This window comes from Rasamsonia emersonii (genome assembly GCF_000968595.1).
Source record: "Rasamsonia emersonii CBS 393.64 chromosome Unknown ctg1118621760162, whole genome shotgun sequence".
Classification (NCBI taxonomy): domain Eukaryota; kingdom Fungi; phylum Ascomycota; class Eurotiomycetes; order Eurotiales; family Trichocomaceae; genus Rasamsonia; species Rasamsonia emersonii.
This window is the reverse complement of record NW_013563161.1, coordinates 38,676-53,126: the sequence shown is the minus strand read 5'-3', so window position 1 is coordinate 53,126 and position 14,451 is coordinate 38,676. Positions and strand designations below refer to the sequence as shown.

Here is a 14,451-nt window from a genome sequence, read left to right as displayed (position 1 = left end):
TCAAAGTCAAATTTCAGATGAAAATCAGGTGCCGCTGGTTATGGCTACTACGGCCGCGGAGGCGGCTTCTGCACCTCGTACGCGCGCGCCGCCAAAGTGTACTAACTGTGGAACTATTGGGCATATACGGACTCGATGCCCTAATCGCTCTAATTCATAATTTTTGTAAATAATTGCTGTTTTGGGTAGTAATAAAACTTCAAATTCTGCACAGTATTTGAAGGTGCGGGTGGGTGATCGGAGCGACCGGGTGATCGGAGCGGCCGGGAATTACGTTAGTTAGTTAACTAGTTACGTAAGAGTCGGCATTATTATGTCATCACGCCAAGACGGCTATTCTGTATACAGAGTAGCGTAATCTTGGCGCCTCGGCTAGGAATTCCCAGACTCGGAGCGACTTGCCCGGGATCCCGATCCCCGATCCCGATAATTATCAAGCTATTCCATAGAATAATAGATAGCTCTCCCAGTCTGCGTACGGGTAATTCTGATCTGTGGGATCCCTGCAATGTCAGGCTGAGGTCTGATCTCTGATCAGTACCTGTCCTCTCCTCAGCATACCAGTTTATATGGATTTGCTCATTTCAATAGTTACCTACGAGAGGTAGCTGGTTGAAATCGGACAATTCTCACGTTTATTATAGTAACTTGATGTAGACTATTCTTCTGGATTATGTGTGCAGTATGTACAGTACATAGTCTGACGACACTCAGCTACGGATCCCCGCCGCGCGCTGGATGTCATCCAACGTCGTGCCGATCTGTATGTCATACACATACGTGTCGATGGCGACGGCCTCACCGCGGTAGGCGCCGAACTTGGGCTCCGCGCGGCCCGGGAACGTCGTCGCCGTGAGGTTTGTGTGGCCGGTGCTGGAGAATGTCTGCAACTCGCCGTTCCAGTACAGCTGCACCCAGCCCTGCGGCTGCGCCGTGTTGATCACGATGCCGACCTGGTACTCGGTGTTGGGCGACACGGATGTCTCCCACTGCTGCTCGCGCCCCGTCTTGCCTGACGCCTGGTACTGGAACTGCAGCTTGCCGTCGACGATCTCCAGGGCGAGCGGGATGTTGGCGCCTCCGTCGTGGTTGGCTTCATATTCTTTGCTAGAACCGAGTCAGCAGATGCAGTACTCCGGCAGTGGTTAAAGATGGACGTACAACTGCCAGATCATCAAGCTCTGCTGGATCTCAGCCAGCGAGAACTTGTACCCGATGTAGTAGGTCGAGTCCTTCTGCGTTTTGCCGGCCAGGGCGTGGTATTCGGCGCGGATGTCGCCCTTCTTGCGGTGGTAGTGCAGCGCCGGGGTGCCCTTGGGGTCCGTGTCCAGCTTGATGTACAGGTCCGGCGTGTTGGACTTCACCGCGACGCCCCGCGCTGCTTCGAGGTCCTCTTTGCCGATGAGGGAGGGGTTGTCCTTGCGCGCGGCGGAGAAGTCGACGAGAGGTTTGCCCAGGACCGAGGGCGTCAGGGCGAGGGCGAGAAGAGCGGCTTTGAGAAGGCGTGCCATGGCGAGTTCTGTTGCGATGGCAATTCAATGGCAATGCAATGCTGAATCTGGCGACAGGCGCCCGCCTTTATAGACTCGCTGCCCATGATGATGCTGAGCTGACTGACCGGTGGACCTGTTTCAAAACGCCGAAATGTCCGAATTGAGTTGCGGCGGTATGCTATGAATAGCCCACAAAAATACCCTAGCAGGCAGTCGATCAATGATATTCCGTCGAGCAGCGTGCAATGCAACGTTGGCCCCTGGCTAAGGATTTAAGCCAAGTGGTGGAGCAGCGGGCTCGGCTTCCAATTCCGGTCGCTACACAGAATAAATAACAGATGTCTGGACGAGTATGTCATAATAATTGGATAATAATTATGTAGAGATAATTTTAAGTAGGAAAGTGTCCGTTGAGTGAAGAAGTAGCGGAAAATGCCTAAAAAAAAGGTAGAGAGGGAGGGAGGAGACAGCGAACAAGGAATATGAACATTCAAATATAGTTCAGCCCGCCAGATCGTCAGCTCACGTAAGGGAGAGATCGTCTTGTCTCACTTCAGTCCCATCCAGTATTACTTGATACTAATATCCCGGAGATTGCGAATGCAGCACGTGGGAATCATGAAAGTTCAAACAATAACAGAAATAGTAATAACAGTATTCATAGTAATTCTAAGGACAAAGCAGAAATAGAAAACAAAATAATAAAAAAAATGAAAGAATAATAATAGTAATAAACACGAAGTATCTGCCAAACTCATCCAGGGTATACGTATATCACTTTGAAAACAAAAAAATAGCCAGCTCATGCACACCACTACCAGCAGAGCAAAAAGCAACTACTTCAGCTCGACCGGCGCGCTGCTCTTTTCCTCGTACGGCGGAGGAGGCGAAAGACGATCTTTCGCAGAGACATCATGTCTCACCAAGTCCTCGCCATCGCTTTCGCTATCGGACGATGAGCTGGACGAGGAGGAACTGGACGACGAGGAGTAATCCGAGTCCGAGTCGCTGTCGCTGTCGACAAGCTTCTTCTTCTTCTTCTTCTCCTTCTTGGACGCTTTCTTCTGCTTCTGCTTGCTTTCAGGGACGGTGACTGGGACTGTCGAAGACGTGCTGGTGCTGGGATCGACAGTCTCGATCCCGATACCGTTAGGCTGAGCCTGTCCGTTGGTAGTGGATGGAGTGTATTCCTGTATTCATCAGTATTTATCCTGTTAAATTGCGATATTGGACACGCTACCTTATCTGCATCTGTCTTCCGCCGAACAACGACCTCCCTCTCGCTCGTCCGGCCCACCAGCTGCCCATTCTTCCATATGCCGTTCTCCAGCACCATCCCCGTAAAGCTAGTCCGGTAAAGCTCGCAGTTCGCGACAATGCAGTCCGTCAGCGACGACCGGTCGACGACGCTGTTGGCCATGCGGACATCCCGCACCGACGAGCGTTTGATGCGCGCCGTGTCGGTGACAAAGGACCGCCGGACAGAGCTCCATTTGACGTGTCTGACGTTTCTGACCGTGCTATCCTCGACATCGCTGCGCTTCAGCCGGCGCACATGCTCGAGGCGCGAACCCCGCGCTTTCGACCATTTCACGAGTCTGACAGCCCTGACCTCGCAGTGTGACAGCTTGCTGCTCTTGATGCTTGAGTCTGCAATGACACTGTCGCTGACTTTGCTGCGCTTGATGGAGCTGCTGCTGCTGCTGCCGCTGCTGCTCGCCTGCAGCGTCATTTTGATGAGTTTCGAGCGCCGGATGCGCGTCGACGGAGTGAGATGCTCAAACGAGCAGGACTGGACTTTGGAGCGGTCGATAGTCGGGTACGACTCCCACTTGTCGGGGATGACAGTGAGGTCGCTGACTTTCGACCGCTTGGCGAGGGGGATGCTGGACATGTTCAGTATCAACTACGGAGTACTGTCAAATTGTGGTGATTAATACGAGTTCAGCGAACAGAAATTGCATCAGACAAAAAAAACTTGGGCCCTGTTTATATGTTCATCGCTGTACTGTGCTGACTCTCGGCTCGTATCCGCGTTATGTTGCTGCCTGCCGCTGCCAGCTGTCGAAACGCGTAGAAAACAGCACATCAATAAACTCACCAACTGGGATTGGCAGATGATTAGGCAGTAATTTTCTCGCAATTAATTGTTATTATTGATCAAGATCAAGATACTAGTTAGGAGTCTGACCGCTGATGCATAAGGAATACCGCCCCGCGAGCAGGGATCCGAGTCGGAGTTTATGATTAGTATTTCATCACTCCGGGGAAAAAAAATAAATAAATAAATAAAAAAGGGCCATGGCAACCACTCTATACCCTACATAGGCTGCAAATGAGATCACATTTCACTCTTACGCTGAGATGAGAAAGAGCAGCTAATGGTGATGGCAAACAAAAATAAAAATAAAAATAAATGTAGCTCTGTGGTCTTTACTTGCGATTGTTCGTGCAGTATACAGCTCTCGCTGCAATTGCGAAACTTCCATACCCTACATGTAGCATTGAACAAATCGGAAACAATGTATCGATGCGATATTGAGAACACGAGGGGAAAAGATCCTGAGAAGCTAACCCCTCGAAGATTATACAGGATGCCTATGAGCAGAACTTTCCAAGTTTTAAAGTGTATACAATGATATCGAATACCTTAATAGATAATATTCAGACTGACTACAAATCATGCCGACTCATCGTCCGCTCCATCCTCATATGCGCATCCTCCTCCTCCGCGCGGGCGAGATGCTCCCCAGGCAGGAGAATCGCCCTGTCGATGGCCACAGGCAGTCCGCGATGGCGACCGCGAATCATCACCGCGCAGAGCACAAGCTTGCTGACAGTATGCCAGCCGCCACAGAAACTGTACTGCTGGTCAGGCAGGCCGGTGCTGATGCCGACGCAGCTGTAGGCGCTCACCGTCTCGAAGACGATGTTGAACGCCGAATACGTGACCGGATCCCGGCTGAAGCTGCCGGCTTCGACGATGCAGATGACGATGACGGCCAGCACGATCCACCACAGGTCGTGCGCCAGCTGGGCGCGGAGCTGCTGCCGGATGAAATACATGCGTCCGGAGGCGTTTCGCATGGGGAGGCGTTCGCCGTCCTCTAGCGATGGGTTCTGGTTGTCCAGGCTCACCGCGGGATCGTCGGCGTAGATGCCCAGACTGCGTTCCTCGTAGACGTTCGAGTTGCGCATCGTGATGACGACCGGGTAGACGGAGATGTACATCATGACGACGTACAGCACCTGCAGGCCGAGCTCGAGGGACGAAATGCTGACGAGGTAGAAACCGCCGCTGCGCACGCACAGGGCCTGGAACAGACCGTCCAGGATGCGTGGACCGAGAGGGATGCGGTTAATGGCGGGATTGTCATGCTAGATAACCTGTCTGAGCACCGAAAAATCGCATGAGACGGAGTAGGGCAGAAACTCACATTCAGCACCTCGAATGCCACCCAGTCGATGCCATTCAGCACAATCACCGAGCAGAGCAGCCACCAGGTGTGCTTTGACGGGAAGAGCGTCGTGTAGCACCGGCGCGGATGGTCAAGCAGGAAGGTCAGCGTTTCGCGCAGATCGCGCTCGCTGTCAGGGAGCAGCAGCCGCATGGTATACAGGGCCAAGCGCAGAAAGACGGGATAGCTGGGCCGTCAGCATGAATACCTAATGAAGGATTGACAGAACACACCAGGTGTTTCCAGCCAGGATCAACAGGCCCATTGTAATCAGCAAGTAGATGGAATTTTCAAAGGGGCCCTATATAATCTTGCTTAACAAGCACTAAACCAAATCCAATTATTATTATAACACCTACCACATTCGCATCCAGCAAACTCATTCCAGAATTGTTAAAAGCAGAAACCGCAAAGAAGAACCCAGTCCACCTGAGCAGTCAGTCGATATATACCATGGATATCAAGTCCAACACTCACCACGGATTAAGTCCGTTGCTCTCCGTCACAGACGCCTTGTTCCTCGCCAGGTACGCCCCCAGACCCAGGCCTCCCAGGAGCTGCCACAGCACAAAATACACAGGGACGATAATGGACAGCAGACACACGGCTCGATACTCGACGCCCCCGAGTCGGGCCCGTTCTGCGTCCGTCAGGTGGTGGAATGTGGAATTACGGCCTATCTTGCGCAGGAACAGCAAATGGCCGTCGTCATCGTCACTGTCATATGGCGAACGATGGCGACTTTGCATGCTCGACCGACGCCCCCATCCACCGTCGGGGAAGGTAATATGGGTGTCTGCCTCGACATCGTTCTGCGAAGGCGATTCATCAGCTGATTCTTCTTCGTATTTGTCAGTTGATGGACGCTGATCCTGTTGCGAGGAATCCGGCTTCGTTGGTGTCTCCGTATCACTCTCGCGTCCCCCAAACCTAGACCGCATCTGGCCTAAGGAATTGCCCGACAGCGCCCGTGAGATAGACAGCCTCCAGGACGCACGTCTCTCGAGGGAGCCGTCTGTCCTGGCACGTTCCTCTCCAGGAGGAGTGGTTCGCTGCCGCTCGAACGACCGCGAGAAGAAGGCCCAGCGATTCGTTTTCGTCCGACGGAGACGCTGCTCCGCGACGATATCGCTGAAGCGGTTCTCAAAGGCTCGACGACGGACGAGGACGACTGCGATGGATACCCAGATCTGTGATTTAATCAGTCGATTTATCAAGAAGACAAAATCAAGATTAAAAAAAAAGGTCAGATACAGCTGACACAGTCAATCACAAAAGACAGCTCAGACAAACCTACCCCCGACCCAACAACAATAAGAAAAAACAGCAACACCTGCTGAAACGTATTAATAGTCGACAAATTAACCGTATTGAGCCCAGCGAGCGTCATAGCGCTGACGGTGAAAAACAACGAGTCGACGTATCGCACGCTTCCGGCAGGCGTGGACGAGCCGTAGAAGATGGCCGATGTGACGAGGCACACGCCGATGAAATACGCATAGTGCAAGGTGAGGAAGCGTGGGCGAGGGAGATGTGCCTTGATGGCGGCTTTGTTGAGGCGGGTCATGCTGCGCATCCCAGGTCTGGGATGGGATGCTACCCAGACACAGGATTCAGTCTTAAATCATGCTCCAAAAAACGCTGATCAGCTAGCTATGCGTTGATGTTTTGCAATTAGCTGCTGTGCTTATCAGCATTCCAATCCTGGGCTGACTGACGGCGGCAAATCAGCGATATCCGGATTGACGTAACGCTGTTACTGCGCGGCAGATGAGAGCACAGCGAGCGGGTTTCCTTGTCGATTATCAACTAGCAGGAGTATAGACAGCAAAATCCCTCTGAGAAGACTATGACTAGACAAAAAGCGCTGAAATGAAGGGCATGGAGCTGACCTCTTCATTCAGTCAAACTTCACGACAGCAAAGCAAGCGTGGATGACTAAGAACCTTGTATAAGATGACCGATCGATCGCCTTGTTTGGCGTTACGTTGCTTTCATCTGCTTATAATTTTTTTTTTACTACTGAGAGTGCTTTAAGCTATACTTTCAGCTTCTATTGGTCCATATGCGAATTGGATTGTTATATTGACATATTAGCTAACATATTAGCCTGGGAGCAGAAGAGACGATCGAAACGAACAAAACATGGACAGGAATGATATAAATTGTACAGAAAATGTATCTGCTTGTATCATACTTAGGTACTCAAGACACGTCTGCAGTCTATATGTTAATTCAATCGCTAGCATATGACATACCCTACGTATGTACAACTGCCTATCCAACATGCTCAGCCTGAATCTCCGTCGCAGGCTTTCCATTCTCTGCAACAGCAGTACGAGCTTCAGCTGCACCCTCGACAACACTCCCATCCTTGTACCCAGCAGCAGCACGCTCCGCCCTGCTCCGGCGGACGGCATCCCACGACTTGGGAACAACCCACCACTGCAGACGCTGATAAAACCGCTTTGGCTCGTCCTCCCCCTCCGATTCGTCGCGAATGAAGAGATGGTCGACCGACTCCAGCGTCAAGCCCATCGTCTCCGGGTAGAACAGCCAGACGATGACGGCGCAGACGAGGTTGAACACGGCGAAGATAATGTACGTGCGGTAGCCGATGTTCTGCAGCGCCGGCGGCGTGATCTCCACGACGAGGAAGTTGCCCAGGAAGTCGGCGCCGGCGGCCAGCGCGGCGCCTTTGGCGCGGATCTTGAGCGGGAGAATCTCTGGGGGAAAGACCCAGACGCAAGCCATCCAGCCTGTGGATTATCTTAGCATTGTACAGTATTATATATAGACAGGGGTTGAGGGGACTCACCCCACGTAAAGCACGCCTCAAACGCAAAGACGAAAAACACCGCCGCAATGCTGCTCGCCCGGTTGTCGATCGCCACGCAGATGGCCTCGCTCACGAGAACGGCACACATGCCGAGCGCCATGGTGATGAACAGTCGCCGGCGGCCGATTGCGTCGATCATGTACCACTGAACCGGTCAGCTGCATCGTCTTGCAGGGGAGGTAGAGAGATAGAAGCAAGGATGCCTACCGTCAGGAAAGACGCCAGAATGTACCACACTTGCAGAAAGCCGCCCACGAAGAGGGCCCGTTCCTGCGACATGCCCAGGCTTTCCTGGAAGAGCGTCGGGGCGTAGTAGGTGACGATGTTGATGCCTGTACTGTCAGTATAACAGCGCTATACATTCTTTAAAAACAAAAGAAAAGAAAGAAAAGATTGGCTTACCCGTCATCTGCTGCATAAATTGTATGCCCAACGCCAGATAGAACCGCTTGTTGGCTGCCGTCCCTCCATCGCGAAACAGATCCATCCAGGTCCCCTCTTCCTGCGACTCGATGCGGATGGCCGTGAGAATGTCCTCCTTCTCCGTCTGGACGACCGGATCGTCGACGGGTCTGTTGCGCAGGCGCGAGAGGACCAGGACGCCCCGGTCCGGGGACGATTCGTGCCACATCAGCCAGCGCGGCGTGTCGGGCAGGAAGATCGTGACGGCGATGATGTAGACGGCAAAGACCATCTGGAAGAGCAGCGGGAAGCGCCATTGCACCGTGCCGGGATGGAAGTAGAAGCCGTAGTTCATCCAGTAGGCCAGCATCAGGCCGAACAGCATCATCGTCACCTGGCAGCAGACGTGCCAGCCGCGCTGCGAGGGGAGACACACCTCGCTTTGGTAGACAGGGGCAACTAGGATGGTCAGTCAACTGAAAGAACCTGGTTCCAGACGCTATTACCTGAAGTGAGGTATCCAATGCCTACAACAGTTAGCACGTCTCACTCGAACACTGCATTCTCGTAATGCACTGCACTGCTCACCAATTCCAGTCAAGATCCTCCCCACCATCATCTGCACCCTCTCGTAGCACGAGCCCATCAGCACCGCGCCGATGATGACCAGAAGCGACCCCAGCAGCAGCGTCCTCTTCCGGCCCAGCCGCTCGGCCGACAGCGCAGAGAAGATGGCTCCAAAGACGGCGCCGACGTCGTACAGGGCGGTGATGGTGCTGACCATGATCGTACTGGGGTTGCCCATCTGCCGCAGCCAGTACTCGGAGATGACGACGCCGGACATGACGCCCTGGTCGTAGCCGAACAGCAGGAAGGCGGACGAGCAGACGGTGGTGATGGCGCCGACGAGTGCGGTGCCGCGCAGCCAGCTGACGCCTGTTTTGCTGGCCATGAGATAGATCAGCTCTGTCTGTCTGTCTGTCTGTCTGTCGATCCACCCTTGATGTATGGATCTCAGAAGAAGGTGTAGAGGATCGAGAAGAACCTGCGTCAGACGAAGCCTGCTCTTATCTCGTTATTAGTATGGAGTATTAGTACGGGGTATGAAACAGCAGATCACTGATCTCACCGGAGAAAACGCCGATCATGTCATGACGAGCGTTGACAGACGGCAGCCATGCTCAGACACGGACAAGCACGGACAAGCTTTGCCTAGGATTTTAGCCTGACTTGCGATGAGGCTTGTCGATGCTTGTCTGTTGCTTCTCACATGCGGAGAAACCCCCGGGGAAATGCGGTGGAGATCTCCATGTCGATCGTCGGAGTTGCCCCGATGCGATACTCGATCGGGCAGGAGGATAAGACGCGAATTGCTGCGTGAATAATCTTGCAGGCTAATGAATATTCTGCTTGGACGGATTCGTCTGATTCTGCAGCTTCTTGACGTATGACTAACAGCTGTGTTCTCATTGGCTGTGAAGAGTAAATATCTGAGTACGGAGTACATTCACCATGTTGAATATTCTATTTATATCTATTTGCTTACTAACTCATCACTCTCGGTCAAATGCCGATTAAACTCGTTCTAGGATATTCGAATGCTATTTGACTATGATCTAAAGATATCTAGGGCTAGAACCATGCGCCGTCATGCTATATGCAAAAAGATATGCAAAAAAAAATGCAGTATCGTGATGAAAAATCAGGTAATTATACTTCACTGTACGTCATCCAAACATCAGACGATTGTCAGATAATCAAGGACACCGGCTGCAACTGCTTGACACGAAATAGGTGCTATATACGCAACGGTTGACTATTCATCTGCGACAGCGTCCTCCGCACGCTGCGAGTCAGAAAGTGCCCGGACATGGCGAAGGGGATGCAGAGGCCATGCACAATCTGGACGGAATCAGCCAGCTGCAACGAAAGAAGTGGGAGGGAAAAAAAAAGAAGACAACTTACGACGCTGGTTGTCACCAAAAACCACACTACCACGAGCATCGTCTCCTGCAGCTGTTCCGCCGCCGGGTTGTCCTGCGCCATCGACCCCAGGAATTCAACCCCCAGATAGCAGTAGAAAATGGCGCTGATGCCGATCGGCCCAAAGAACCCCATGAACAGCGCATCTCGACTGCCTGCGATCTGCGGAATCATCCGATGCAGCGCGAATATCACCGGCAGCCGCCGGAGCAGCAGCACCAGGATGCCTAGGAGGAACAGTCTTCCCACGGGGACGACGCTCCCGTCGACGAACGAGCGCCACGGGCAGACGGCACCCAGCCAGATGAAGATGGCCATGTTCAGAACCAGATCGATGGTCGGTTGCAGCGTGTCTTCCATCGTGCGGATGCGGAACCAGTCACTACAACATGAACTTAATCATCCGCCAACAAGGACACGAAACAGAAGCGAAACGTACTCGAAGGTGAAGGCATTGCCTGCGATGAAACACGCCAGGATGTCGTCGCTGTCGATCAGGCCGCAGGTGCCCATGACAAGGAGCTAGATGTGCAGGAACAGGTCAGACCACGGCAGAACAAAAAGACAAGCGAGCTCCTACGTACAGCCAGAGAGATGGCAAACACCGTGAAGCTCTCCCTGTCGACGTACTGCCTCGCTTCAGCATGACGCAGCAGTTCCTTCGCGACGAAGCCGACCAGCCCGCCGTAGAGGACGCTCAGGAAGATGGCGTACATCCACGTCTCGCCCAGCCAGCGCTCGAGGGCGCGCAGAACGCCGTCAGACCAGGTCCCTGACGGGTTCGAGCCGGCATATTTCATCAAAAACAAAGGCAGGAACAGGAACGGATAGCCCAGGCCGTCGTTGGCGCCCGACTCGGCGATGATGATCCTCTGCAGCGCGACGGGCACGTTCTTGTCCGCAAAGCCGCCTTTGACGATGGAGCTCGACAGGACGGGATCGGTGGGGGACACGCAGGCGCCAATGGCCAGGGCATGCAGAAACGGCAGGCCGGGGACGAGCAGCCAGATGAGCAGGCTGCTGCACAGCCACATGGCCGTCAAGCCGGGGAGCAGCAGCACGGCGAGCGCTCGCCATTCGTGGAGGAGATAGCGCTTGGGCAGCTGGATGCCAGCGATGACCAGCTGGACGCCGAGCACCAGACGGCTGAAGTAGTACGTAATCGAGGCGATGTCGCTGGGATGGCCCTGGGCGAGGCTGAGCGGGCGGACGATACTCAGCGCGGGGCCGAGGATGACCCCTGCCAGGAAGGAGATTACTGATGCGGAGTCAGTCTGGTGTATATCTACTGGATATTGGTCGACCCACATGCATCAGAGAGATAGAATCTTTCCTTTATCAGGTACGAGATGAAACCGTAAGCAGTGATGAACAGGCCGAGGGTCGAGCAGATGATGTTGAAATCAGTCAGATCCAAGGACGGCATGCTGGTCTTATCTAAAGAAAAGGGAAAAAAAAGAGAGAGAGAACAAACGCAAACTGAAGGAAAAGTGACTGCAATACTAATCTGAGATACGACAGCCTTATCAGCCAGGCAATAGATCACGACAGTGAGGTTCAGCTGAAAGAGAGGAAGGACAGCCGTGTGATTGGCCTGATATACATAGTACCGTCAACTTATCAACGGCAAGTAAATCTCTATCCATGGATCGACATCTCAGCCATTATTATTGTTGTTATTATCATTATTCCACCGGAACAGCCAGTGGAAGAATGACGGCCGCAAGTGGCGACGATCGGGTCACGGGATTGTGCGGCATTAATCTCGGCCACAGAACTGTCTTTAGCAGAGAGACTAAAAGATGGAATGCTGCAACAAAGAGAACATAATAGCAAAAAGCACGAAATTCAGTCTTCTATATCTTGTTGGTCCTATCTATCCGATACATACTGTCAAAAGACCTAGTGGCCACCATATACAACTTGGGGTTGCCAAGGCTTTACCAATCATGGACAACATACCTGAGTGAACAACGAGGCCTTGATCCAAGTTGGCAACATGTCCTCCAGTGGTCAAGTAACTAACTAGATCAGTTCTGCTGCTGCTGCTACTCAGTACATTTCCATTAAGCGGTAAGTACATACATTGAATCTGTGGCACTGTTAGGGCTACTCCCTACCTACCTACCCAGGAGGAAATACTTGATGACACGAGGCCATCTTATAAGAGCAGCAAGTACTGAAGGCTCTAGCAGCTGTCTTGAACACTTCTTCAGCAATAACATGTACTGTACATACATACAGTACAGTAGTAACAGTACATATATCCTAGTACGTATACATTGCCTTTATACCCTTATTTCAACATATCCATTCTCATCCATACCTAACAGAAACTACATATCAACAAAACAGAAGAACTATATACACCTTCTTCTTGACCAGTCAAGTCAAGTCATACCATACCATGCCATGAGGTTATTCACTTGCTATACTTACTCACAAACGCAATCAACGCCTCATCCACCTCCTTAGGATGAGACGCGCTCAAGAAATGCGCTCCGCCCTCGACAACGACGAGCTGCGCGTCCGGCGAGTTGACGAACATTTTGATCTCTTGCTGTGCGTTTTCGACGGAGTAGACGGCGTCTTTGGTGCCCTGCCCAACAGCAACAACAACAACAACAACAACAGTCAGTATCTATCCGAATAGTACAGGGGGGTATACGCACATGCAACCACATCACCGGACAGCGCACATCCGCCAGTCGCCCGTGCAAGCCATCGCGGTCTCGGAGATTGATGGCCGCCATGCGGATGCGCCGCCGGCCGTCGTCCCCGCGGTAGTTCTCCTGGATAGTCTTGCGCCAGAACTCGCGCACCTCGGTGGGACAGTCCTTGTTGAAGCCGATGTCGATCAGGAAGTCGCAGTACTCGAGGTCCGGGACGAAGTCCGGCGTCGGCGTGTTGCTCGTCCACTTCTCGATGTTGGGCGTCAGCAGCGCTGGGGCGTCCCAGCAGTTGAGCTGGCGGGTGCGTTCGGACTCGTAGTCGAGGGATGTGCCTAGGGGGATGATGCCTGCGATCTATACACAATCAGCCATTGTACTGAACGAGTACGATAAGGTATGGGTCTACCTTCTCCGGCCGCAACAGCGCCATCCGCACCGTAATCCATCCTCCCTGGCTGGTGCCCAGCACAAACGCCTTGTCGATGCCCAGCGCATCCAGCACCTGCAGGTTCATCTCCGCCGTGTCCCAGTAGGTCCAGTTCTCGCGGGCGGTGCGCGTCTGGCCGTGGCCCAGCAGCTCGATGGCCAGCAGGTTCATTGTGTCCGTCAGCTTCTTGTTGGCGTACTGCTGGCGGTACAGCTCGGACGAGGTGGTGAACGAGTTGACCAGGACCAGCGTTGGCTTCTTGGGGTCGTAGGGATAGGGCATCTGGTAGGCGGCATCGATGCCGCCGAGATGGGGGACGCGGACGGTTTTGGTGTTTGGCATGATGTGCGTTAGATATGCAGTATATACAAGTCAGAACTGTCTGCAGATCAGCAGCTGGGCAGGCAGAAATAATCCACACTTAACACTCTCTCCAGATCCAGACAGGACACGCTTTATATAGTCTCCAAGCCATCTCCTCAACCCCGCAATCTTCATCCTTTCGGTTAGGGACCGGAGCAAAGCATCGATCCGATGTAGACAGCCTCCAAGGTCCCAAAATTGGGGATACTGCGGGGGAGTGGTTTCTGCAGACCTAAGTATATATCACTCTTTACCCGAGGTACGTATGTACTGTACTGTGCTGTATATACATACGAGTATCTTGTTTTTAATAATAATCCACTGACAGGATATATCCGCCTCAAACACCCACAACTAGATTCAGAATATACAGTCTGTACTGTACTATCTCGCCGTCTGGTCGATGACCTTGGGCCTGGCCAAAGACATGCATCTCATCCGCGTCATTCGAGCTCCACGCGCGTCGGTTTCACTTCCGTCGGAAAGCACCCGATCAGTTGATTAGATCCCGATATCCCCGAATACTAACTAATACTATCAGGTGGAGGACCTCGAGACAGGTAGCCCGTGGGGTATGGTATGCTGTGGGGATGAAAATGAGGGACGAGGGGCTGTGGGGGAGGAGAAAAGAGAGAACGAGATTGTGCTTGAGAGGGGCTTGAGGTATGTCGGTCCGAATGGATTCTAAGAATACTGCCACTGCTCTGCTCCTGCGAGGAAACAGGCATAATAATATTGTCAAACAAACTGGGGCACAAAAGAAAAACCTAGGTTATCTAGTGAACCCCTAGTCTGAATGATATCTGCCGGTTGA

At 52.7% G+C, this 14,451-nt stretch overlaps 4 protein-coding genes across 4 annotated transcripts; all 4 read right to left on the bottom strand.

Annotated features, from left to right (window-relative positions):
* Window positions 1-710: 710 nt before the first annotated feature.
* T310_4792 (lectin/glucanase) lies at window positions 711-1,511 on the bottom strand (the record flags this gene model as incomplete). Its single annotated transcript, XM_013472349.1, has 2 exons — window positions 711-1,107; window positions 1,162-1,511. The coding sequence occupies 2 exons, from the start codon at window positions 1,509-1,511 to the stop codon at window positions 711-713; spliced, it is 747 nt and encodes a 248-aa protein (XP_013327803.1).
* Window positions 1,512-2,329: 818 nt separating this feature from the next.
* T310_4791 (uncharacterized protein) lies at window positions 2,330-3,387 on the bottom strand (the record flags this gene model as incomplete). Its single annotated transcript, XM_013472348.1, has 2 exons — window positions 2,330-2,683; window positions 2,734-3,387. 2 exons carry the CDS (start codon window positions 3,385-3,387, stop codon window positions 2,330-2,332), a joined length of 1,008 nt encoding a protein of 335 aa, XP_013327802.1.
* A 779-nt stretch (window positions 3,388-4,166) lies between these two features.
* On the bottom strand, window positions 4,167-6,518 carry T310_4790 (uncharacterized protein; the record flags this gene model as incomplete). Its single annotated transcript, XM_013472347.1, has 6 exons — window positions 4,167-4,871; window positions 4,931-5,081; window positions 5,185-5,252; window positions 5,311-5,380; window positions 5,429-6,141; window positions 6,249-6,518. 6 exons carry the CDS (start codon window positions 6,516-6,518, stop codon window positions 4,167-4,169), a joined length of 1,977 nt encoding a protein of 658 aa, XP_013327801.1.
* Window positions 6,519-7,228: 710 nt separating this feature from the next.
* On the bottom strand, window positions 7,229-13,616 carry T310_4789 (uncharacterized protein; the record flags this gene model as incomplete). Its single annotated transcript, XM_013472346.1, has 20 exons — window positions 7,229-7,710; window positions 7,770-7,935; window positions 7,998-8,122; window positions 8,193-8,651; window positions 8,699-8,719; window positions 8,781-9,253; window positions 9,463-9,665; window positions 9,739-9,777; window positions 10,158-10,557; window positions 10,615-10,697; window positions 10,760-11,433; window positions 11,484-11,769; window positions 12,067-12,077; window positions 12,138-12,196; window positions 12,261-12,267; window positions 12,304-12,354; window positions 12,414-12,443; window positions 12,615-12,816; window positions 12,848-13,201; window positions 13,254-13,616. 20 exons carry the CDS (start codon window positions 13,614-13,616, stop codon window positions 7,229-7,231), a joined length of 4,488 nt encoding a protein of 1,495 aa, XP_013327800.1.
* Between the last annotated feature and the right edge of the window lie 835 nt (window positions 13,617-14,451).